The sequence below is a fragment of the Oncorhynchus nerka genome, linkage group LG4, assembly GCF_034236695.1.
Source record: "Oncorhynchus nerka isolate Pitt River linkage group LG4, Oner_Uvic_2.0, whole genome shotgun sequence".
In the NCBI taxonomy this organism is placed as follows: Eukaryota; Metazoa; Chordata; class Actinopteri; order Salmoniformes; family Salmonidae; genus Oncorhynchus; species Oncorhynchus nerka.
In genome coordinates, this window is record NC_088399.1 from 29,862,894 (window position 1) to 29,889,724 (window position 26,831).

General features: G+C 44.7%; 1 protein-coding gene across 1 annotated transcript; it reads left to right on the forward strand.

Moving 5' to 3' along the window:
- The first annotated feature begins 1,248 nt into the window (after positions 1 to 1,248).
- Positions 1,249 to 25,075, forward strand: LOC115117406 (whirlin-like). The gene is made up of 8 exons (XM_065018101.1): positions 1,249 to 1,451; positions 1,992 to 2,407; positions 8,164 to 8,380; positions 8,473 to 8,577; positions 23,518 to 23,873; positions 23,972 to 24,084; positions 24,267 to 24,424; positions 24,932 to 25,075. The coding sequence occupies exons 1-8, from the start codon at positions 1,257 to 1,259 to the stop codon at positions 25,073 to 25,075; spliced, it is 1,704 nt and encodes a 567-aa protein (XP_064874173.1). The 5' UTR covers positions 1,249 to 1,256.
- The last annotated feature ends 1,756 nt before the right edge of the window (positions 25,076 to 26,831 follow it).

Here is a 26,831-nt window from a genome sequence, read left to right on the forward strand (position 1 = left end):
TAACATGAGCTACAGGCTAGACCCCGGGTCTCAGAAGCTAATCTCTAGAGAGCATACTTTAGTGCTCTAATTAATTTATCTGAATTAAGTAATTAAATTATCGTTGGCACCAGCAGTGTCCTAACACCTATCACATGGATTGGCAATGGGGATTGGTTTTTCTTACACCTTGTAGTTTTGAACTATACTCTCAGAGAGCGTCTCAATTGACACCCTATTCCCTATATAGTGCACTACTTTTGACCAAGGCTCTATAGGGAATAGGGTGCTATTTGGGATACATAAATGTGCCCTTGTCCGTAGGATTCTTCATCTAAATGCATGTTGTAGGTACTATAATATAGTTGATTAGTGTGCAGATTCACCTTGGGGTAGGGACTTATGTTTGGCGCAGGCTGCAACACCTCGTTCCCCAGACCTGATGGCTAACACAAACTAATGAGAGTGTTTAAGAGTTTAAAATGAGGAGGCTGAGGTGAGGAGGTTGTGGTGCTCCTCTCTCTCTCCTTCCCTCCTCTCTCTTTCTTTCCTTCCGTACCGACCTCTCTCTGTCTCTTTCTCTACTTCTATCTCGCTCTCTTTTTCTCCTTCTCTCTTAAACAGCCTCGTGGCTGGTGACTTTGAAGTGTCTTTAAATATGGAGCTAATTCAAGGAAAGCTGCTAGCGAGGAGATAAAGAGAGAAAGAAAGAGCGGAGCACAGAGCGGGAGAAAGAGAGGGCAAGGAAGAGTGAGGAGAGAGCGTGTGTGTGTGTGTGTGTGTGTGTGTGTGTGTGTGTGTGAACGCAGAGTACAATTCTCATCTGTTTCTCAAGTGCCGTGATGCCATCACTCTGTAAATTGTTTGGATTGGCTGAGCTGGCACAGAAAAGGGCTGTCACACAGTGGGCAGTGGTTCTGTGTTTGTGATAAGAGCCTTAGGGCCCTCCATGCCAGCTGTGGGTTGGATGGATGAATGATGAGGAATGGCTAATGCATGGGCATGTACATGTACATATGATTTCTCTCTCGCTCTTTCTCTCTGTTCTTTTTCTGTCCCTTTGTTTCTCATTTATAATTTCCTTCCTGACACACTCCTCCCCCTCACCTCTGTGTCACCAACTTCTCACCACCTTCTGACCCTCCTCCTCTCACACACACACACACACACACACACACACATTTTCCTCTTGCTTTTTCAACCCTCCTCCTTACCCCCTTTCCCTTGTCCCTTCTTTCTCCCCCCCTCTCCCCCTCCAGATGGTGTTCTATAAGGGTATGGCTGGCTCCCAGGTGACCCTGTCCAGCCCGGTGAACCAGAGCAGAGCCATGCTGGAGGAACAGGCCCGCCACCTGCTGACAGAGACAGAGAGGCAGACCATGGGCTACTACGTGGAGGAGTACCGAGACGGACACATAGGGGTGGAGCAGCTGGTCTTGGCCCTGTTTGAACTGCTCAACACACATGCCAAGGTGAGGAGTGAAAGTGTGTGTATGGGGAGATGTGGGAGGAGGATGTGTGTGTGTGTGTGCGTGCGTGCGTGTGTATGTGTACGTTTGTGTGCGTGTGTGTGCGTGCCTGCGTGTGTGCGTGCTTGTGTATTAGTTGGTGTGAGGTGCATTATGTATTGGGTTCTTGTGTTCTCTCACTTCGTAGTGCTTATGGTGATTATTTGCCTTTTCTCTGTACATCCATCACTTGGATGACGAGTTTTGTGAGACTTTCGATGATTTATGTTAAGGCTTTTGTGGATGTTCAGACGATGTTCTGTTTTTACCCATTATATTATAAAGCTGCTTGTCTTTCTGTCTATGCCATAGCCCTCCACCTCATATAAAGCAATGATTTATCAAATGTATTGAATTCACAATTTACAAAGTGCTTTACCATGTTCTTCAGTTGCATTCTGCATTCCCCATAGTCTCATAATGCATGTTTTAGACTGATGCCTGTTATAGCTCCATATAACTCTTGAACCCTGTCTCCCTCTCCTTCCCCACCCTTCCTCTCAGTTCGCCCTGCTATCAGAGGTGCGTGGCGTTGTAACTCCCCAGGATCTGGAGCGTTTCGATGGGATGGTGCTGCGCCACGAGATCCAGGCTTTGGAGGCTCGGCAGGGGAGTGCCTGTGCGGCCGCTCTCCACTCTGACTCCATCTCTATGGTCTCCTACCCAGATACCCTGGCCTCCTCGTCAACGAGCTACATGACCTCCACCACCCTCAGTTCTGCACGGGTAGGGCGACTGGGTTGGAGTGGACCCACTCTCTGTCTGTCTGTCTCTCTCGCTCTCTATCTCTGTCGGTCTGTCTGTCTTGTCTGCCTACCTGTCTGTATGACTTTCTGTGAAAGTCTGAGTCATTCATCTTTCCCAGTTGTCACTGATGCCTCGAAGCAGACCTCTTGGAAGTTGTCCCTGTTTGATGAGTTGTAGAGGATAGAGCCGTTAAGGACGACGTTCCTCAGAATGACCAGCCCTGCATGGGGCAAGGACAGGGGATTGGGAGGACAGAGGGGGCTACGTCCCAAATACCACTCTATTCCCTATATAGCGCACTACTTTTGACAAGAGCCATAAGGATCCTGGTCAAAAGTAGTGCACTAAATAGGGAATAGAGTGCCATTTGGGACGCAGACAGGGATAAGAGCATTGTGTCCCTGCTGAGTTGGAAAGGGTGTAAATCCTCCACTACAGATGAAAGAGACTTATTTATCTAGGAACTTCTTCCGTTTAACCTAGACTCCCCCTCCCTTTTCAACCCCACAGGAAAGACTGCTGTGGTTGATAGATATGATGGAGGTAGAAGTTGTTGCCAATACTCTTCTTTTGCATCCGTTTGCAGTGATGTTCTGCTTTTATGTTTGAAGTCAATACTGTTTGGAGTGCTTTAGTCCGCATTCACTTATCAGGTTGCGTAAAGCCAATGCAAGTAATTTCCTCTGCTGGTTTGTGTCTTGTACTTATATCCAAGTGTGACTGTATTTTTGAAAATGTCTATGTATTTGTGTGTGTGTGTGTGTGTGTGTGTGTGTGTGTGTGTGTGTGTGTGTGTGTGTGTGTGTGTGTGTGTGTGTGTGTGTGTGTGTGCATTCGGTGTACATGAGCCTGCATGTGGGTGTGTGCTTGCATGCATGTGTGTGTGTTTCCCTATTCACAGTGCATACACACACATTGTCATGCAGTATGCTTGTGCTAGTGGCCTGGTGACTCTCCTATTCCCGACCTTCATTTGTTAGTCACATTGTCTATAATTAGATACATGAAGCTTCTAGGCTGTATGTTGCCCTGGAAGACTAAATAAACCCTTGTTCACCAGAATGATGTCATAAATGGCTAGAATGAAATAAATGCTTCAATATAGTTGACATCTGTAAAGTTGTCTCTGTTTCTGCTTCCTTCATGGAGTAAAGACCTTTAGGGACCAAAAATGTTTGACCGGTTGTAAGGAAATAGAAGGCTGTGAAAATGATCCAATATGTTTCTGATATGATTTCAGTTCAGCTTGGATGCATATTTTATATGGTTGAAATACTATCAGCTTTTATGATTCTGATAAAGATAGAACGTCTACAGACTGGTCCCGAACTGCACATTCGTATTTGCTCAAGATGCTGAAAGAAATTAATCCTATTTCTCCACTCCTGTTTCAGAATCAAAATGTACTTCTGCATCCACCGGACGGAGGCTCAGTTCAAGAACAAGCAAACCTATTAACCCCTGGCATGTCATGCAAAATTCAAAGCTGGGCTGTACAACATGAAAAAATGCAGGGAGCTTGGGTCTAGAAAAGACTGGATGGATTAAACTAGCAAAAGAGTGGATGGATTAAACTAGCAAAAGACTGGATGGATTAAACTAGCAAAAGAGTGGGTGGATTAAACTAGCAAAAGACTGGATGGATTAAACTAGCAAAAGACTGGATGGATTCAACTAGCAAAAGAGCGGGTGGATTAAACTAGCAAAAGAGTGGATGGATTAAACTAGCAAAAGAGTGGGTGGATTAAACTAGCAAAAGAGTGGGTGGATTAAACTAGCAAAAGACTGGATGGATTAAACTAGCAAAAGAGTGGATGGATTAAACTAGCAAAAGAGTGGATGGATTAAACTAGCAAAAGACTGGATGGATTAAACTAGCAAAAGAGTGGATGGATTAAACTAGCAAAAGAGTGGATGGATTAAACTAGCAAAAGAGTGGATGGATTAAACTAGCAAAAGACTGGATGGATTAAACTAGCAAAAGAGTGGATGGATTAAACTAGCAAAAGACTGGATGGATTAAACTAGCAAAAGAGTGGGTGGATTAAACTAGCAAAAGACTGGGTGGATTAAACTAGCAAAAGAGTGGATGGATTAAACTAGCAAAAGACTGGGTGGATTAAACTAGCAAGAGTGTGGGTGGATTAAACTAGCAAAAGACTGGATGGATTAAACTAGCAAAAGACTGGATGGATTAAACTAGCAAAAGACTGGGTGGATTAAACTAGCAAAAGACTGGGTGGATTAAACTAGCAAAAGACTGGGTGGATTAAACTAGCAAAAGACTGGGTGGATTAAACTAGCAAAAGACTGGGTGGATTAAACTAGCAAAAGACTGGGTGGATTAAACTAGCAAAAGAGTGGATGGATTAAACTAGCAAAAGACTGGGTGGATTAAACTAGCAAAAGAGTGGGTGGATTAAACTAGCAACAGACTGGGTGGATTAAACTAGCAAAAGACTGGGTGGATTAAACTAGCAAAAGACTGGGTGGATTAAACTAGCAAAAGACTGGGTGGATTAAACTAGCAAAAGACTGGGTGGATTAAACTAGCAAAAGACTGGGTGGATTAAACTAGCAAAAGACTGGGTGGATTAAACTAGGAAAAGACTGGGTGGATTAAACTAGCAAAAGACTGGATGGATTAAACTAGCAAAAGACTGGGTCGATTAAACTAGCAAAGACTGGGTGGATTAAACTAGCAAAAGACTGGGTGGATTAAACTAGCAAAAGAGTGGGTGGATTAAACTAGCAAAAGACTGGGTGGATTAAACTAGCAAAAGACTGGGTGGATTAAACTAGCAAAAGACTGGGTGGATTAAACTAGCAAAAGACTGGGTGGATTAAACTAGCAAAAGACTGGGTGGATTAAACTAGCAAATGACTGGGTGGATTAAACTAGCAAAAGACTGGGTGGATTAAACTAGCAAAAGACTGGATGGATTAAACTAGCAAAAGACTGGGTGGATTAAACTAGCAAAAGACTGGATGGATTAAACTAGCAAAAGACTGGGTGGATTAAACTAGCAAAAGACTGGGTGGATTAAACTAGCAAAAGACTGGGTGGATTAAACTAGCAAAAGAGTGGGTGGATTAAACTAGCAAAAGACTGGGTGGATTAAACTAGCAAAAGACTGGGTGGATTAAACTAGCAAAAGAGTGGGTGGATTAAACTAGCAAAAGACTGGGTGGATTAAACTAGCAAAAGAGTGGATGGATTAAACTAGCAAAAGAGTGGGTGGATTAAACTAGCAAAAGAGTGGGTGGATTAAACTAGCAAAAGAGTGGGTGGATTAAACTAGCAAAAGAGTGGGTGGATTAAACTAGCAAAAGACTAGGTGGATTAAACTAGCAAAAGAGTGGGTGGATTAAACTAGCAAAAGACTGGGTGGATTAAACTAGCAAAAGAGTGGGTGGGATGTACAGTAACATCCTCTGCCTCCAACATAAAAAACAACAACAACAAAGAGCCCTCGGAAAAAAGGTTTTTGAAGATGCCCAAACAAAGGTACATTTAGTGGCAGTAAGCATTGTAGACAAGGCTAAAGAGGACACCCAGATTATAGTTAACTCAGAATGGAAAAAAATAAGCACTACAGCCAGAGTCTTCAGAACAGTTATAGAAGGAGGCTAAACATCACAGCCACAGGCCCGCTTATGGCTTTGAGCAAGACTTTGACTGTCAGGAGTTAAATGGACTTGACATGGGGAGAGTCATTGTGGGAGGTTTTGAAAACTAAGTTAAGAACTTATTTTTCCTTTATAAACTTGTTCTGTACTGTGAAGTTAATCTGAATATGTACTTCATATTTTCACAAAGGAAGGAGGACTATATATTCTCATATGTGTTCTGCTGTAGCCTACATTGATTTATTTTAGTTGAGGTTATCCTCCGATATTGTGATATTTGTTCTACTGCTTTATTGATGTCTTGAATATTATAATAAATTCAGGTATTGTAAGAACTCAGCTGAGTATGTGTGTATATGCATGTGGTGGGTATTCTGCAGTCTAAAAGTGTATGGGTACTCACCATCCATCCTACCTTCCCAAATTCCCTGAGAATGCAGAACAATGGACTAGCTTCTTCGGCAAGGAGTCGATCTGCTTGGGAGTCCTATCGGAGAGGCAGACGTGGCAAGGTCATAGTGAGAATAAGACACTGGGCATCCCGCCCTCCATTACCGAGCATACTACTCGTTAATGTTCAGTCATTAATGAAAAGCCTTGATGAACTCACGATGATCCCCTTCAAGAGGGACATCAGGTCCTGCAACATACTCTATTTTTCTGAGACTTGGCTTTCCTCTGACATTCAGACGGATTCTATACAACCAGTGGGTTTTACAGTTTTTCAAGCAGATAGGAAGCGGGTGCTCTCTGGCAAGTGCAAGGGTTTGGGGCTCTGATTTCTGGCCAACAACACATGGTGTGACATTTACATTTACATTTACATTTAAGTCATTTAGCAGACGCTCTTATCCAGAGCGACTTACAAATTGGTGCGTTCACCTTAAGACATCCAGTGGAACAGCCACTTTACAATAGTGCATCTAAATCTTTTAAGGGGGGGGGGGTGAGAAGGATTACTTTATCCTATCCTAGGTATTCCTGAAAGAGGTGGGAAAGACGGCGGAAACATGCAGGAACTTACAGGTTTCTGCTCCGCGAACTTGGAATACTTGGTCATAAAATGTCATCCTTTTCACCTTCCGAGGGAGTTCACTGGGATTATCGCTGTGTACATCCCACCCCAAACCAACACCAAAAAGATTCTCAAAGATCTTCATTGGACACTGAACAAACTGGAGGCCGCATTCCCAGGGTACTTTAAGAAAAGTAATTTGAGAACAGTGCTCCCAAATTATTACCAACACATTGACTGTCTAACTTGCAGAAATTCAACTCTTGACAACTGCTACACACCTTTTCGATATGGGTATAAGGCCCACTCCCATCCTCCTTTTGGAAAATCCAACCATGACTCTATCTTGCTTCTCCCCACCTACAAACAAAGACTTGAGGGAAGCTCCGGTGGTTAGGTCTATGCAGCATTGGTCCAACCAATCGGAATTCACGCTCCAAGACTGCTTTGATCACGTGGACTGGAATATGTTCCAGGTTGCCTCTGGAGATCACCTCAATGAATACGCCGACAGTCACCGGATTCATAAAAAAATGCATAGATGACGTGATAAAGATAGTATCTTTCAAAACGTACCCAAATCAAAAACCGTAGATTGATAGCAGCCTTGTAGGAAAACTGAAAGAGAGAGATGCTGCTTATGAACAGGGCAAGGTGACTGGGGACAATAATTTGGTTAAACAGTACAAATATGACTTACGCAGATCAATCAAGATGTCGAAACACAAGTATAGAGACAAAGTGGAGGAGCAATTCAGCGGGTCAGACAAAAGGCATGTGTGGCAGGGCTCCTAACGATCACAGATTACAAAAAGAAAGCCAGCCACATCACTGTCACCAACGCCACCATACCGGACGAGCTAAATACCTTTTTCTCAAGATTCGTGAACAATGACCCTGCGCTGCAGAGGAAAGCCCCGTGACAACGTGAGCTACACACTCAGTCTCCACTGAGGACGTATATAAGTTATTCAAACGTGTTAACGTTTGCTGGCCCAAGTGGCATCTTGAGCTGTACACTCAGAGCATGTGCAGACCAGCTGGCTGTCGTGTTCTCTAACGTTTTTCATCTCTCCCTAGCTCAGGCCTCTATACCCAACTGTTTGAAGATGTCCACTATCATCCCTGTACCCAAGAAAGGGAAATAACTGAACTGAATGAATGCCGACCAGTAGCACTCACTTCCGTCATCATGAAATACTTTGAGAGGCTAGTCAAAGACCATATCACCTCCTCCCTCCCCGACACACTAGACTCTCTCCAATTCACCTACCGCCCTGACAGATCCACAGACGACGCAATCGCCATTGCACTGCACACTGTCCTTACCCACCCGGACAAAAGAAATGCATATGTGAGGATACTGTTCATTGACTACAGCTCGGCCTTCAATACCATAGTGCCCTACAAGGTCATCACAAAGCTCACAGCCCTGGGTCAGAACTCCTCCCTATGCAACTGGGTCCTAAACTTCCTGATGGGCAGCCCCCAGGTGATGAAGGTAGGCAACATTACCTCCTCGACACGAATTATCAACACAAGTGCCCCACAAGGGTGCGCCTCAGTCCTTTCCTGTATTTCCTATATACCCAGAACTGCGTGGCCTCACACAGTTCCAACTCCACCATCATGTTCGCTGATGACACGCCAATAGTAGGTCTGATCACCAACAATGACAAGACAGCCTACAAGGAGGAGGTAGGCACTCTGACGGCCTGATGCCAGGTAAACAACCTGTTCCTCAACATTAGCAAAACAAAAGAGCTGATTGTGGACTTCAGGAAGAACCAGTGAGTCTTCAACCTCAGGGCCCTCACAGTGTTCTACAGGTGCACCATTGAGAACGTACTGTCAGGCTGCATCACAGTCTGGTACGGCAACTCCACCGCCGTGGACCGCAAGGCTCTTCAGAGTGTGATATGTGCAGCCGAACGCACCATTGGTTGCACACTGTCTGCCGGGTGTTGCAGGAAGGCCAAGAATATCATCAGGGACCCCAGCCACCCAAACCATGTCCTGTTCTCCCCGCTTCAATCACTCAGACGCAGGCAGTACAGGTCATCGCAAAAACTGAAAGACTAGTCTCCCCCCCCCTCCTCCTCACCCTCAAATCTCATTTACCTCACGTGTTACTTCCCCTGTGATCATTCTGTATCCCGCTCCTTTCGGCCAGAATTCCACTAACATTTGAAGAGGACAGTAGGCCAAACAGTGGCCGCGAGTGGCGGAGCAGTCTAAGGCACAGCATCGCAGAACTAGCGGCGTCACTACAGACCCGGGTTCAATCCCAGGCTGAGTCGCAGCCGGCCGCGACCGGGAGACTTCGGTCGGCAGTTTTACTGTGTTTCTTCTGACACATTGATGCGGCTGGCTTTTGGGTTAAGCGAGCAGTGTGTTAAGAAGCAGTGCGGCTTGGCAGGGTCGTGTTTCGGAGGACACATGGCTCTCGACCTTCGCCTCTCCCAAGTCCGTACGGGAGTTGCAGGGATGGGACAAGACTGTAACTTCCAATTGGATATCACAAAATTGGTGTGAAAAAACGGGTCAAAATAAAAAATGTGCTTCTGATGAAGAGCTAGAAATGTAAGTAAATAGCCCTATCAGACTGAAAGGTCATTTCGTCAAACTTGTGGGGCTCTCCATATTCATCGGGTGCTCATTTAAAATATTTGCTGCTACTTCACTCAATCCCGTTTGAAAAGTCTCCCTTCCTAGCTGTTTTTACATTTCCCGAGACCACCCAGAATATTCCCAGATTTTCATAAAATGGTCACACGTCTCTCGTTTGTGCATCACCAACTTTTGTGTGAGGCAAAAAGAGTATGCTGAGTGCAGTTCAATTCGGTGCAGCCAACAGCAGAAGGCCGGAGTGCTTTGAGAGTAGCTCCTCCACATCTCATTGTGGTGCTCCTTTAGTAGGCTAAAGTTAGATCGAAGATGAGTCAAAGTCTTGGAAGATCACATAATGATTAAATAGTATTCTACATAACATAACCAAATGTTATGCCAAATGATTTTATTCATGTAGGCTACGCTGTCCTGCAAATGTTACGCAAAATCATCCTGTTGTGCCACAATTGGGTATTTTAAATGTGGTTACCCTAATCACAAATAACATAGCCAGCACTGCCATCACCCTCTTTTAACACTTCACTAAATCTTTCCCAAACATTACTTCTCTGTCCTTCCCTTCTCTTTATTTTCAACTCTCCATTCTGCAGCTTTTCTCTTATTGAATTAAACTAAGAGATTGTCCTTATTGTTTCTGCCCATTCCCTAAAGCCTTTGGCGTGTAGACTATTTGGTGCACATACAGTTCCACACTAATAATGCCAGATAGCTTAAAAATAATCAAATCAAATGCATTTATATAGCCCTTCGTACATCAGCTGATATCTCAAAGTGCTGTACAGAAACCCAGCCTAAAACCCCAAACAGCAAGCAATGCAGGTGTAAAAGCACGGTGGCTAGGAAAAACTCCCTAGAAAGGCCAAAACCTAGGAAGAAACCTAGAGAGGAACCAGGCTATGTGGGGTGGCCAGTCCTCTTCTGGCTGTGCCGGGTAGAGATTATAACAGAACATGGCCAAGATGTTCAAATGTTCATAAATGACCAGCATGGTCGAATAATAATAAGGCAGAACAGTTGAAACTGGAGCAGCAGCACAGTCAGGTGGACTGAGGACAGCAAGGAGTCATCATGTCAGGTAGTCCTGGGGCACGGTCCTAGGGCTCAGGTCCTCCGAGAGAGAGAAAGAAAGAGAGAATTAGAGAGAGCATATGTGGGGTGGCCAGTCCTCTTCTGGCTGTGCCGGGTGGAGATTATAACAGAACATGGCCAAGATGTTCAAATGTTCATAAATGACCAGCATGGTCGAATAATAGTAAGGCAGAACAGTTGAAACTGGAGCAGCAGCATGGCCAGGTGGACAGGGGACAGCAAGGAGTCATCATGTCAGGTAGTCCTGGGGCATGGTCCTAGGGCTCAGGTCCTCCGAGAGAGAGAAAGAAAGAGAGAAGGAGAGAATTAGAGAACACACACTTAGATTCACACAGGACACCGAATAGGACAGGAGAAGTACTCCAGATATAACAAACTGACCCTAGCCCCCCGACACATAAACTGCTGCAGCATGAATACTGGAGGCTGAGACAGGAGGGGTCAGGAGACACTGTGGCCCCATCCGATGATACCCCCGGACAGGGCCAAACAGGAAGGATATAACCCCACCCACTTTGCCAAAGCACAGCCCCCACACCACTAGAGGGATATCTTCAACCACCAACTTACCATCCTGAGACAAGGCCGAGTATAGCCCACAAAGATCTCTGCCACGGCACAACCCAAGGGGGGGCGGTGAACGGTAAAACTGTAAAATAATGAACGGTAAACCTCAACGTAGCCTAGAAATTGGACAAGAATGATAAGCCACCCAGCTGCCCTTCATCCACACAATATATCATGACACTAAACCCGCCCGCCCCGCAGATACAGTGCCTTGCAAAAGTATTCATCCCCCTTGGCGTTTATCCTATTTTGTTGCATTACAACCTGTAATTTAATGGATTTTTATTTGGATTTCATGTAATGGACATACACAAAATTGTCCAAATTGGTGAAGTGAAATTAAAAAAAATATGGAAAAGTTGTGCGTGAATATGTATTCACCCCCTTTGCTATGAAGCCCCTAAATAATATCTGGTGCAACCAATTATCTTCAGAAGTCACATAATTAGTTAACTAAAGTCCACCTTTGTGCAATCTGTCACATGATCTCAGTATATGGACACCTGTTCTGAAAGGCCCCAGAGTCTGCAACACCAATAAACAAGGGGCACCACCAAGAAAGCGACACCATGAAGACCAAGGAGCTCTCCAAACAGGTCAGGGACAAAGTTCTGGAGAAGAACAGACCAGGGTTGGGTTATAAAAAAATATCTGAAACTTTGAGCATCCCCCGGAGCACCATTAAATCCATTATTTTAAAAAAATGAAAGAATATGGCACCACGACAAACCTGCAAAGAGAGGGCCACCCACCAAAACTTACAGACCAGGCAAGGAGGGCATTATTAACCTGTTGAGTGTAGGGGGCAGTATTTTGATGTTTGGATGAAAAACGTACCCAAATGAAACTGCCTATTTCTCAGGCCCAGAATCTAGAATATGCATATAATTAGGATAGAAAACACTCTAAAGTTTCCAAAACTGTCAAAATATTGTATAACAGAACTGATATTGCAGGCGAAAACCTGAGGAAAATCCACGCGGAAGTGCTGTTTTTCCTGAAAGCTCTCTGTTCCATTGCCTGCCTTCGCTCCATTTAAAGGGATATCAACCAGATTCCTTTTCCTATGGCTTCCATATGTTGTGAACAGTCTTTAGACATAGTTTCAGGCTTTTGTTTTGAAAAAATGAGCGAGAAAGATCACGTCATTGTATGGCTGGGTGCCAGCAGCATTTTGCATGCGCAACAGTTTGGAGCAGAAATTTTATCTCGCTCTCCTATTGAAGAAGGTACAGTCCGGTTGAAATATTATCGATAATACACTGCTCAAAAAAATAAAGGGAACACTAAAATAACACATCCTAGATCTGAATGAATGAAATATTCTTATTAAATACTTTTTTCTTTACATAGTTGAATGTGCTGACAACAAAATCACACAAAAATGATCAATGGAAATCAAATGTATCAACCCATGGAGGTCTGGAATTGGAGTCACACTCAAAATTAAAGTGAAAAACCACACTACAGGCTGATCCAACTTTGATGTAATGTCCTTAAAACAAGTCAAAATGAGGCTCAGTAGTGTGTGTGGCCTCCACGTGCCTGTATGACCTCCCTACAACGCCTGGGCATGCTCCTGATGAGGTGGTGGATGGTCTCCTGAGGGATCTCCTCCCAGACCTGGACTAAAGCATCTGCCAACTCCTGGACAGTCTGTGGTGCAATGTGGCGTTGGTGGATGGAGCGAGACATGATGTCCCAGATGTGCTAAATTGGATTCAGGTCTGGGGAACGGGCGGGCCAGTCCATAGCATCAATGCCTTCCTCTTGCAGGAACTGCTGACACACTCCAGCCACATGAGGTCTAGCATTGTCTTGCATTAGGAGGAAACGAGGGCCAACCGCACCAGCATATGGTCTCACAAGGGGTCTGAGGATCTCATCTCGGTACCTAATGGCAGTCAGGCTACCTCTGGCGAGCACATGGAGGGCTGTGCGGCCCCCCAAAGAAATGCCACCCCATACCATGACTGACCCACCACCAAACCGGTCATGCTGGAGGATGTTGCAGGCAGCAGAACGTTCTCCAAGGCGTCTCCAGACTCTGTCACGTCTGCTACATGTGCTCAGTGTGAACCTGCTTTCATCTGTGAAGAGCACAGGGCGCCAGTGGCGAATTTGCCAATCTTGGTGTTCTCTGGCAAATGTCAAACGTCCTGCACGATGTTGGGCTGTAAGCACAACCCCCATCTGTGGACGTCGGGCCCTCATACCACCTTCATGGAGTCTGTTTCTGACCGTTTGAGCAGACACATACACATTTTTGTGCCTGCTGGAGGTCATTTTGCAGGGCTCTGGCAGTGCTCCTCCTGCTCCTCCTTGCACAAAGGCAGAGGTAGCGGTCCTGATGCTGGGTTGTTGCCAACCTACGGCCTCCTCCACGTCTCCTGATGTACTGGCCTGTCTCCTGGTAGCGCCTCCATGCTCTGGACACTACGCTAACAGACACAGCAAACTTTCCTGCCATAGCTGGCATTGATGTGCCATCCTGGATGAGCTGCACTACCTGAGCCACTTGTGTGGGTTGTAGACTCCGTCTCATGCTACCACTAGAGTGAAAGCACCGCCAGCATTCCAAAGTGACCAAAACATCAGCCAGGAAGCATAGGAACTGAGAAGTGGTCTGTGGTCACCACCTGCAGAACCACTCCTTTATTGGGGGTGTCTTGCTAATTGCCTATAATTTCCACCTGTTGTCTATTCCATTTGCACAACAGCATGTGAAATTTGTCAATCAGTGTTGCTTCCTAAGTGGACAGTTTGATTTCACAGAAGTGTGATTGACTTGGAGTTACATTGTGTTGTTTAAGTGTTCCCTTTATTTTTTTGAGCATTATAAAAACGATTATAAAAACGTTTGACATGTTTCTACGAACTTTACGGATACTATTTGGAATTTTTTTCTGCCCGGTCATGACCGCTCAAGCTTGTGGATTTCTGAACATACCGCACCAACCAAACGGAGGTATTTTGGATATAAAAATCATCTTTATGGAACAAAAGGAACATTTATTGTGTAATTGTGAGTCTCGTGAGTGCAAACATCCGAAGATCATCAAAGGTAAGCGATTCATTTTATTGCTTTTCTGACTTTCGTGACCAACCAACTTGGCTGCTAGCTGTTTGTAATGTTTTGTCTGCTGAGAGAGATGTCCTTACATATACGCTTGGTATGCTTTCGCCGAAAAGCTTTTTTGAAATCTGACACGCCAGGTGGATTAACAACAAGCTAAGCTGTATTTTGCTATGTTGCACTTGTGATTTCATGAAAATAAAATATTTTTAGTAATTTAATTTGAATTTGGCGCTCTGCAATTCAGCGGATGTTGACGAAAATTATCCCGCTAACGGGATGGGTGCATCAAGAAGTTCAGAGAGGCAACAAAGAGACCAAAGATAACCCTGAAGGAGCTGCAAAGCTCCACAGTGGAGAGGGGAGTATATGTCCATAGGACCAGTTTAAGCCGTACATTCCACAGAGCTGGGCTTTACGGAAGAGTGGCCAGAAAAAAGCCATTGCTTAAAGACAAAAATAAGCAAACACGTTTGGTGTTTGCCAAAAGGCATGTGGGAGACTCCCCAAACATATGGAAGAAAGTACTCTGGTCAGATGAGACTAAAATTGAGCTTTTTGGCCATCAAGGAAAATGCTATGTCTGGCAAAAACCCAACACCTCTCATCACCCCAAGAATACCATCCCCACAGTGAAGCATGGTGGTGGCAGCATCATGCTGTGGGGATGTTTGTCCATCGGCAGGGACTGGGAAACTGGTCAGAATTAAAGGAATGATGGATGGAGCTAAATACAGGGAAATTCTTAAGGGAAACCTGTTTCAATCTTCCAGAGATTTGAGACTGGGACGGAGGTTCACCTTCCAGCAGGACAATGACCCTAAGCATACTGCTAAAGCAACACTCGAGTGGTTTAAGGGGAAACATATAAATGTCTTGGAATGGCCTAGTCAAAGCCCAGACCTCAATCCAATTGAGAATCTGTGGTATGACTTAAAGAATGCTGTACACCAGCGGAACCCATCCTACTTGAAGGAGCTGGAGCAGTTTTGACTTGAAGAATGGGCAAAAATCCCAGTGTCTAGATGTGCCATGCTGATCGAGACACCCCAAGAGACTTGCAGCTGTAATTGCTGCAAAAGGTGGCTCTACAAAGTATTGACTTTGGTTGGGTGAATAGTTATACACGCTCAAGTTTTCTTTTGTTTTTGTCTTATTTCTAGTTTGTTTCACAAGAAAAAATATTTTGCATGTTGTGTAAATCAAATGATACACAACCTCAGAAATGTATATTTTAATTCCAGGTTGTAAGGCAACAAAATAGGGAAAATGCCAAGGGGGGGGGGTTAATACTTCTCCAAGCCACTGTATAAGTGAGGGTACTGCGGGTTATGAATCAACCTGTGCATCACTAGTGTCTTCTGTCCTAAAATGTGTGCTGGTGCTTGGTAGTGGCTGTTGTTTCAACAGGAGTAATTTCAGACAGCTGCTGCTGTCCTGTCCACTATTGATGTGTCTCCTCCTGGAGGAGGAGACTTACGTACACTTACGTTGACGTAACACACACACACACTCAGAGGCACACGTAAACACATGCACACACACACAATATTCTCTGACTCAGAGAACAAGCTGACAGTTGAGAAAAGCTGCAGCAGGCTTACCATACATAGTACACGATGGACCATGCCAGACCTTCACACACTCACAAGTCACATCTCTATCTCTGTCTCAGCATGGCCCCTGGATTGTGTGTGTGTGTGTGTGTGTGTGTGTGTGTGTGTGTGTGTGTGTGTGTGTGTGTGTGTGTGTGTGTGTGTTCTGGTGGTGGGGTGGGGGGGGGGGGTCTGGGCTGTGCCCCTGCTTATAGTTGTTGTTGTTTTGGAGTCACAGTTGAATGCCGCTGTTTTGGAGAGATTAGAGAGGTGGGATGGTTTTAGTTGGGGATCAGAAAATGTGGATTTATCAACTAGACACAGTATGGTGTACAGTCACATACCCAAACACATGCAATCACAGACACACTTACAGCTGATTACATGTGTGCACACAAACACTCTCTCTCTCTACCTCTCTCTCTCTCTCTCTCTCTCTCTGTCACACATGCACACACACTCACTCTCTACCTCTCTCTCTCTCTCTGTCACACACACACACACACACACACACTAAGTAACAACTATTGCAGCTGGGGCGCAACTTTGGTTTCAGAAGTAGGGTGGATATAATCTGGTGGTGGGTCTGGGGGTCCCTCAGAATTTTTTGGGGCCATTTAAAGCTAATTTCCTGCATTTCTACTAGGGCTGTCGACGACATAAAAAAAAACACTACCAAGAGTAGTCTTTTCTTTCGAACAATCAATCAGTTGAAATTTGAAAACTTGTATTTTTCTATATATAGACACACCCTATGTGTTCTGATAAAATCATCTTGAGTATATGTACTGAACTTGTCTGATGCTTTAAGCATGCTGTTTTATTAAATATTTAAGACACACAAATGACTCAAGAGGGATCCAGAGAGCAAGATAGCTTGACCAGAAGAAAAAAACCTATTCCTGATGCTGCTGCTGGCCTTTGCAGATTCTGCCTTTACGCTCCTGAAGTTGCCGGTAATCTGCAATCTTTTTTATTTGGAGTGCCAATTTATCTTACCATTTTTTTTACCCCCTTTTTCTCCCCAATTTCGTGGTATCCAATTGTTAGTCGTTACTGTCTTGTCTCATCGCTACAACTCCTGTACGGGCTCGGAGAGATGAAGGTCGAGAGCCATGCGTCCTCTGAAACACAACCCAACCAAGCCACACTGCTTCTTAACACAGCACGCATCCAACCCGGAAGCCAGCTGCACCAATGTGTCAGAGGAAACACCGTACGCCAAGCGACCTGGTCAGCGCGCACTGCACCCGGCCCACCACAGGAGTCGCTATTGCATGTTGAGACAAAGATCCCAACCGGCCAAACCCTCCCTATCCCGGACGACGCTAGGCTAATTGTGCGTTGCTCCATGGACCTCCCGGTTGCGGCCGGCTGCGACAGAGCCTGGGCGTGAACCCAGGCTCTGCATCCTCAGAACCCAGTCTGCATCCTCAGAGTTTTGCGCACCAGTGAGCTCAGGACAGACACCGCTGTAGGCTATTTGTGCAAGGGATAAGAAGTAATCAGGTATTTTATGACGTTTCCATTGGATCAGAGCATTACATTTTTCCCTTTCATGCCAAGTGGTTATCGAAAAGGAGAGAGCTGGAAATATTGTTATAATACTTTGAGGAACTATTGTCATTCTCAATTGATTCTAAAACCATACTTTGTTTTCTTGTTGTTTGTGGTGAAGAAAAAATACTTTGAGAAGCTCCACAGCTCATTAGTGGTGATGAGTAACGGCAATCAGAAATACTATCAGACATCCCAAAATGGGCACATTTATAGGCCTATATTTGCGTGCAGGCCAGGTAGACTAGCTCTACTACTAAATGCGTAATCAGGTGTGCGTCCTCACTCAACATTGACAGGAGCATTTCAAACAAAAGACGACCAATAAATTGACAAACATAAATGGAATGAAATAAACAAAAACTTATTTCTCAAAAGTGTATCATAGATTGTGAGTTCTGCTAAACACATGTCCAATTTGACAAGGAGAACGGTAAATAACTGTAATAATATATTGAATGCAGAAAATACCGTAACCTACAGTAACACACATTTCAGATGAGAAATTATGGGAATTCATATTAAATTTAGGCTATTACTTGTGAGTGTCTGTGATATATTTAGAATTCAAGGCACACTTAACCAGCATGGCTACCACATCATTCTGCAGCGATACGACATCCCATCTGGCGCTTAGTGGGACTATAATTTGTTTTTCAACCGGTCATTGAGCCAACACACGTACAGGCTATATAAGGGCTATTTGACCAAGAAGGAGAGTGATTGAGTGCAGCATCAGATGACCTGGCCTCCACAATCCCCTGACCTCAAACCAATTGAGATGGTTTGGGATGAGCAGCCAACAAGTGCTCAGCATATGTGGGAACTCCTTCAAGACTGTTGGAAAAGCATTCCAGGTGGAGCTGGTTGAGAGAATGCTAAGAGTGTGCAAAGCTGTCATCAAGGCAAAGGGTTGCTACATTGAAGAATCTCAAATATTAAATATATTTTGATTTGTTTAACACTTTTTTGGTTACTACATGATTCCATACGTGTTATTTTATAGTATTGATGTCTTCACAAAATAGTAAAAACAAAAAAAAACTTGAATGAGTAGGTGTGTCCAAACTGGTTCCTTATGTAATGGGGAATTAATAGACACAGCAAACAATGTACACAATAAAGTTATGAAACAATGAATACCCACAAAATGGCGGGAGATAATGCATTCTGGAGAGAGACGTGTCTTGTGCATCTGAGCCACAATCCCCATATTCTTAGACCACGTGTCCTTCTTATTGGATTAGTCCACTGAGACAGGCATAAATCAGACAGGTGTCTCGTATGCCATGAAAGAAAAACATATATTTGTGGCTGCTAGACTGTCTGAACCTGATCCCTTTTGTCATACAGTTTTCCATATAAGGCACCCAGACCTTTTGAAAGTTACACAGTATCCCTTTAATCTCGTAATAAATCAAATCTAGTGATAGATAACTTGATAATTCTGTCATCCATTCAGACATTGAGGGAGGATAATGGCAATGCATTTCTTAGCCGCTAAGTTACACAGTTTCTTCTGAAATCGTTCTTCAGTATCAACATTTCCAAGCAAACAAAAACAAGGAGAAGGGAGGATCTATATACATGCTGAGATAAAATAACACACTGACAGAATTCAGCCAGCCTTCACAAAATCAGAACATGCAAATACAGTTGAAGTCAGAAGATGACATACACTTAGGTTGGAGTCATTAAAAGTTTTCCAATAATTGTTTACAGACAGATTATTTCACTTGCAATTCACTGTATCACTTTTCCAGTGGGTCAGAAGTTTACATACACTAAGTTGACTGTGCCTTTAAACAGCTTGGAAAATTCCAGACAATGATGTCATGGCTTTAGAAGCTTCTGATAGGCTAATTGACAGAATTTGAGTCAATTGGAGGTGTACCTGTGGATGTATTTCAAGGCCTTCCTTCAAACTCAGTGCCTCTTTGCTTGAAATCATGGGAGATCAAAAGATATCAGCAAGAACTTTGAAAAAAAATTGTAGACCTCCAAAAGTCTGGTTCATCCTTGGGAGCAATTTCCAAACGCCTGAAAGTACCACGTTCATCTGTACAAACAATAGTATGCAAGTATAACCACCATAGGACCACGCAGCTGTCATTCTGCTCAGGAAGGAGACGCGTTCTGTCTCCTAGAGATGAACGTACTTTGTGTGCAAAAACTGCAAATCAATCCCAGAATAACAGCAAAAGACCTTGTGAAGATGCTGGAGGACACAGGTACAAAATTATCTATATCCACAGTAAAATGAGTCCTATATCGACAGCTCAGCAAGGAAGAAGCCACTGCTCCAAAGCCACCATAAAAAAGCCAGACAACGGTTTGCAACTGCACATGGGGACAAAGATCGTACATTTTGGAGAAATGTCCTCTGGTCTGATGAAACAAAAATAGAGCTGTTTTGCCATAATGATGAATTGTTATGTTTGGAGGAAATGGGGGAGGCTTGCAAGCCGAAGAACACCATCCCAACTGTGAAGCACGGGAGTGGCAGCATCATTTTGTGAGGGTGCTTTTCTGTAGGAGGGACTGGTGCACTTCACAAATAGATGGCATCATGAGGTAGGAAAACGATGTGGATATATTGAAGCAACATCTCAAGACATCAGTCAGGAAGTTAAAGCTTGGTCGCAAATGGGTCTTCCAAATGGACAATGACCCCAAGCATACTTCCAAAGTTGTGTCAGTATGGCTTAAGGACAACAAAGTCAAGGTATTGGAGTGGCCATCACAAAGCCCTGACCACAATACCATATAACATTTGTGGGCAGAACTGAAAAAGCATGTGCGAGCAAGGAGGCCTAGAAACCTGACTCAGTTACACCAGCTCTGTCCAGAGGAATGGGGCAAAATTCCCCCAACTTATTGTGGGAAGCTTGTGGAAGGCTACCTGAAACTTTTGACCCAAGTCAAACAATTTAAAGGCAATGCTACCAAATAGTAATTGAGTCTATGTAAACTTGTGACCCACTGGGAATGTGATGAAAGAAACCAAAACTGAAATAAATCATTCTCCCTACTATTAATCTGACATTTCGCATTCTTAAAATAAAGTGGTGATCCTAACTGACCTAAAACAGGGAAGTTTTACTGGGATTAAATTTATCAACCTTTGATACCGTTTGGAAATCAATTTGAGGTTTGTCAGACTGTCTTAAAATTGTTTCAATCTTTGAAGCTTCTGGCTTGTCCAGTGTTTGCTGCACAGAGAGAATAAAGTGTTGCATCTGCAAAAGCTCACCTCAGCACCGCCACAGACTGGTCTTCCCTGGCTGTCTGAACCTGTCACCATCTGATCCTGCTAAGACATGATGAGCATAGTATTATACCAACTTCTTATACCATGTCAGTGTGAAAAGTAGAGAATTAGCTAGGGAAACTGGCAGATCAATAACCTTACATTGCTAAACTGACTCTAATAAAAACTCACATTGTGCTGGCAAAAAACTTCAGAATATTGGACTTTAATCATTTGGCCACTGGTGTCATTGTTTGATTCAGGTCTAGTGTGATTGAGGCAAAATAATAGCTAAAGTTATTGAGTTAGTTAGTTAACGCTAACCAACTTTTGGCAATCTCTAATAGTAATGGTACATCAACTGATGAAAACTAGCCAAGTTAATTTACTTCTGTTGAAACTGGACAAAAAGTCTATAAAACATGTCATACACTCAACAGCTGTTAGATACAGCTACCTGACAAATAGCTAGAGACTAGAGCTGAACTGGCTGTGGTTGCTACTAGCTAGCTAGTTCATTCTCTTCAGAAAGAACTTCATTCGAGGGGGATGAATTTTTACTGTAGCTAACGTTACACTACTAGCTCAACACTGGGAATAAATATTTAAAACAGCAGTTACCTTGCCAGCTACATCAGTCAAATAAAGAGTATCCAGTTTCTGCTCTGTTTGTTTTTACTTCTCTGAGAAAAAGCGTAACACACACAGACACAGAGACAGCAGCACTGTGCCTTTCAGAAGCTTTGCCTTCACACAGCCTGTCTGCACGCTCTGTGGTGTCCACGCGGTCCTAAATCCAGCTGGCTGAAATTGCCATGCGGACTCTGAGGCGTCCGCATGGTCCTAAAGCACACCAATGCCGCTTTTGGTATCACAGTGCAATTTGTCATTTGGTCATGTCCCCGCCATCCCCAGTGAAAGTTGTGCCCCTGTATTGCAGTAAATGAATTGCCCGTAAGTACTCCCCGTGCCGTCAGTGAGCGCTTAATTAGACTGAAATTATGGGGCTTTTGTTTTGGTACAGGCAGAGTTTAATGAAGGTCTGAACTCACTAAACAATCAACAGTGAACAACAGTTCATCCTGCACCATGCAGATATCTTGGGTTTCTGTGCACCTTGTGTGAGTGCGGAGTACCCACTATAGTATTGCATTCCAAACTTTGAGATTGAAAGGTGTAATATAGAGATTTAGAGGTGTGTGTTCAAGTTTCAGATTTTAAGTTTTGATGTCAAATGCACAAGTACAGTGAAATGCCTTTCTTGCAAACTCAAAACCCAACCATGCATTCATCAATGACAATGTATTACTAGAAAAAACACACAAGAAATAAGAAGAAGAAATATGAAATAGACAATAAAGTAAGTAAGTAAGTAAGTAAGTAAGCATACTATATGCAGGAAATATTTTAAAAGTCTGTTCCAATACAGAGACCAGCAGCTTGCATGTGAGTGGATGTGTGTGGGTGTGTAGAGTCAATATAAATGTATGTGCATATTATGTGTGAGTGGTTAGAAAATTATGGAGTGAGTGCTTGTGTGTGTGTTAGAGTGAGAGTGAAAGTGTGTGTGAGTGTGTATAGAGAAATGTTTGTGTGTGCATTTGTGTTTGTGTGTGTGTGACGAGTACCCACCTGTAGTATTGCATTCCAAACGTTGAGATTAGAATGTAGATTTACATTTATTTAGAATGATTAGTATATTTAGAACGATATTGAGTTATTTTTCCTCCCTCTTAGAGATGAAACAACTCCTACGAAATGCAATTTGGACTCAACATTTGCTTTAGGATAAATAAGCAGCTGTTCACGTAACCTCCCTCTCTCTCGCTGTCTCTCTCTCTCTCCCTCCTCTCTCTCTCTTCTCTTTCTACCCTCGTCTCCCCCCTATTTTCCCTCTCTCTCTCTCTCTCTCTCTCTCTCTCTCTCTCTCTCTCTCTCTCTCTCTCTCTCTCAGAATGACAGTATGGTGGACAGTAATGGGGAGGAGTCTCAAGAGAGTCTGGATGTACTGCCTGACGTCTCTCTGGTGAGCCCCGCAGTCAGGCCCAGAACCATAACCTCATAAAGATGGACAGAGCAGAGGTTAGAGGGAGGGATGGAGGGAGAGAGAGGGAAAAAACAACAAGCTGGAAATGAAAGAGCGGCAAGAAGAGGAAGCAACGGATATGCAGTTTGAACTCTTATAGCCTATTTCTTTCTTTCCTGTGGAGGAGTCTGTTTAGAGTTAGAGGATATTATGGCATATATTTTTCCTCCGCTTCCTCTTCCTCCTTCTCCCTCCTTACTAAGGAGGAACTTGCTCTCTGTCTGACACCTGAGGTAAAAGCTCTAATCAGAAACACACAAGCACAAACAAGAATACCTACCACAGTTACCAGAGCAACGGTAACCGATGTTGACAGGAGGCTGTGTTGGTTCCAAGGCGATGTAATGTGGGACACAGAAAGCAAAGACCTGAAGAGTCTTAAAAACACCTCAACTCCATTCAGCCAGAACATATTTGTGTTGGTTTTGATTGCTTTCTCTTGCTATTTTTAAACCCATGAATCACTTCATTCATTCTCTCCCCGCTCTTGTTGCTGTTTTCATTGTTCATTTCTCAGTTGGTTTTGGTTGGAGGGGAGAGCTTGTTGCCGGGGACACAGCGGACTGGGAAGGTGTAACCTGAGGTTACACAAAGACCATGTTTAGCTGTGGGTCTCAACTGAATCCTGGCCTATCCTAATGAGTTGTGTTGAATTCTGAGGCGTGATAATTGGTAGTGTGTGTGTGTGTGTGTGTGTGGAATGAGGAGATTCCAGAGATGTGCTGTAGTATATGAGTGTTTTGTGGGATGAAAGGAATGTGATCTGTTTGTTCTCCTCTTATCTTAGGATGAGGTGCATTCCACATCCGAATCTCCCCCCACCTTCAACCCCCCACCCCCTCCAGGTATGCAGAGGCATCCCAGCAGACGAGACCAGGTCAAAAAACGCCCTTCCTCCGAATCCTCTTATTCTGGACTCTACTTCACCGCCCCTGCCCATAACCCACCCAAGGACCAGAGGGGGAACCAAGGGTCCCCCTCCTCACCCAAGGTCCCCCTCCAAAAGGATTTCTCTGTCCCCCATAAGAGGGAACCCTCCGTCCCCCATAAGAGGGACCCCTCTGTCCCCCATAAGAAGGAGATGGCAACTTCCAAGTTTTCCATGGTCAACAAGCACGCCATAGGCCCCTTCCCTAGAGTCCAGTCATCTATTAAGACCACCAAACCTTCCGCCCCCTCCCCATATCTACCCCCCCCCCTCTACTCCCTGCCCCATCCACACCCCCTCCCCTTCCACACAGCCCGGACAAGGCCTCCTCTGGCTCCAACAAACAGCACTTTGTCATGGTGGAGGTCCACAGGCCCAATGCAGAGTCTGACGTCAACGAGGTGCGGTCCCTGCCCCAGTCACGAGGTAAGAGGCATGGAGGGAGTAGGTTGGAGGAAAAGCTAGAGTTGGACTCCAGATTTGGACGTGAAGGATTGGTTACACAAATAACAGGAAGTGCATGTTTATGTGTAATCATGGATGTATGTATTTCTGCCTGAGTGTGTCCCTGTGCCAGTCTCTAACCTTCTGCACCCATCCCCTCCAAGGTGCCACCCTGTCCCAGCTGTCAGACAGTGGACAGACACTGAGCGAGGACAGCGGGGTGGACATTAGCGAGTCGGGGCGACTCAGCAGGGAAAGCAGTCCCCACACACGCCCCCCACGAGACCCCAAGGGGGCACGTGGGGACAGCACCGCCAAACCGGTGAGGAGGACACACCAGCGGGGAGAAAGACGACACAGAAAGAGAAAGAGGGAGATGTATGGATGGATGAATGGATGGATGGAGCTGAAAGGGAGGGATTACAAGAAGAGAAACAGACAAACAGAGCTGGGTTGTCCTCTGTCACTGCTCACTCTATCTGAAGCTTGTTCTCAATCCTAACTTCTTTCTGTTTTATTCTTTCTTTATGCACATACAGTTTTTCTTTCTTTGCTCATTGATACATTTTTGTCCTTTCACTGATTTCTCATCTATTCAATCACTTCCATCTCATCTCATACTGCGCTAGAGGTCTCTTGTTTCCTCTGCTTATTGCTGATTAGTGGTTAGGTGGTGGGAAAATTGTTGATTGGTTCCTACCTTTATGGGTGGACCAATGTGTAACAAAGGTGCAAAAGAAAAGAGTTAATGGGTCTCCAGGGTGAATATTTGAGTAAAAAGGTGAGTTATATTATGCCCCCTCTCTTCTCTATCTCTCTCTCTCTGCAGCCGGGTCTCTTGGAGCGTACCTCCACACTGGTGAGGGTGGCAAAGAGTGCCAGCACCCTGGGCATCGCCATCGAAGGAGGTGCCAACACTCGCCAGCCCCTGCCACGCATCGTCACCATACAGGTGGGTCTCAAACAGCCTTGAATACCCCTCAGGCCCCTCACCCTTCTCACCCCTCCCTTTTCAAGTAATCTCCGAAATGACAGCTTGCCAGACAATCTCCTGCACCTGTCAGAATTGATCTAGCCATGGTACTCTGTGTTCTGCAACTCTGCACTGCCATTGGCCCGTGCCGCCTCCTCTTCCACACATGGCTACACAACACAGCCTCTGTCAGATAAGTCTGTGGTTTCACACTGGAAGAGAACTCAAACTGAGATCCCTGGCTGCCATGCCATTGTTCCTCCACTCCAGAGGACTGGCAGATTTACCAGGGATGATTATAACCTTCAGAATAGACTCTATAGCAGGGCTCTGACACTCAGAGGGCCTGAGACAATGAGACAATGCTAAGCAATTATACATTTTATTTGTCACATGCGCCGCGTACATGCGCCATACTAGGCGGTGATGCAACCAGATGCTCTCAATGATGCAGCTGTGGAACTTTTTGAGGGTCTGAGGACCCATGCCAAATCTTTTCACTCTCCTGAGGGGAATAGGCGTTGTCATGCCCTCTTCATGACTGTCTTGGTGTGTTTGGACCATGATAGTTCATTCGTGATGTGGACACCAAGGAACATGAAGCTCTCAACCTGCTCCACTACAGCCCCGTCGATGTAGTCCACGATCATCTCCTTTGTCTTGATCACGTTGAGGGAGAGGTTGTTGTCCTGGCACCACACTGCCAGGTCTCTGACCTCCTCCCTATAGGCTGTGTCATCATTGCCAGTGATCAGGCCTACCACTGTTGTGTCATCGGCAAACTTAAGGAAGGTGTTGGAGTCATGCATGGCAATGCAGTCATGGGTGAACAGGGAATACAGGATGGGACTGAGCATAAACCCCTGGGGGGCCCCCGTGTTGAGCATCAGTGTGGCAGATGTGTTGTTACCTACCCTTACCACCGGGGGTGGCCCGTCAGGAAGTCCAGGATCCAGTTGCAGAGGGAGGTATTTAGTCCCAGGGTCCTTAGCTTAGTGATGAGCTTTGAAGGCTCTATGGTGTTGAACGCTGAGCTGTAGTCAATGAATAGCATTCTCATATAGGTGTTCCTTTTGTCCATGTGGAAAAGGGCAATGTGGAGTGCAATAGAGATTGCGTCATCTGTGGATCTGTTGTGGCGGTAAGCAAATTGGAGTGGGTCTAGTGTTTCTGGGATAATGGTGTTGATGTGAGCCATGACCAGCCTTTCAAACCACTTCATGGCTACAGATGTGAATGCTAGGGGTCGGTAGTAATTTAGGCAGGTTACCTTGGTGTTCTTGGGCACAGGGACTATGGTGGCCTGCTTGAAACATGTTGGTATTACAGACTCGGTCAGGGACAGGTTGAAAATGTCAGTGAAGACACTTGCCAGTTGGTTAGCGCATGCCCAGAGTACATGTCCTGGTAATCCGTCTGGCCCTGCGGCTTTGTGAATGTTGACCTGTTTAAAGGTCTTACTCACATTGTCTACGGAGAGCGTGATCACACAGTCATCAAGTACAGCTGGTGCTCTCATGCATGCTTCAGTGTTGCTTTCCTCAAAGCGTGCATAGAAGTCATTTAGCTCATCTGGTAGGTTTGTGTCACTGGGCAGCTCGCGGCTGTGCTTCCCTTTTTAGTTTGTAATAGATTGCAAGCCCTGCCACATCCGGCGAACGTAGGATTCAATCTTATTTTAGACGCTTTACCTGTTTGATGTTCGTCTGATTGCATAGCGGGATTTATTAAAAGCTTCCTGATTAGAGTCCCGCTC

What these genes read in the sequence shown, in the direction of transcription:
- LOC115117406 (XM_065018101.1), top strand. Translation starts at nt 1,257, where the DNA reads ATGGCTGGCTCCCAGGTGACCCTGTCCAGCCCGGTGAACCAGAGCAGA. An exon ending in AGACAGCCTACAAGGAGGAG is followed by an intron (nt 8,578 to 23,517) that starts GTAGGCACTCTG and finishes CTCTTATCTTAG; the next exon opens with GATGAGGTGCATTCCACATC. An exon ending in GGCCCCTTCCCTAGAGTCCA is followed by an intron (nt 23,874 to 23,971) that starts GTCATCTATTAA and finishes CCTTCCACACAG; the next exon opens with CCCGGACAAGGCCTCCTCTG.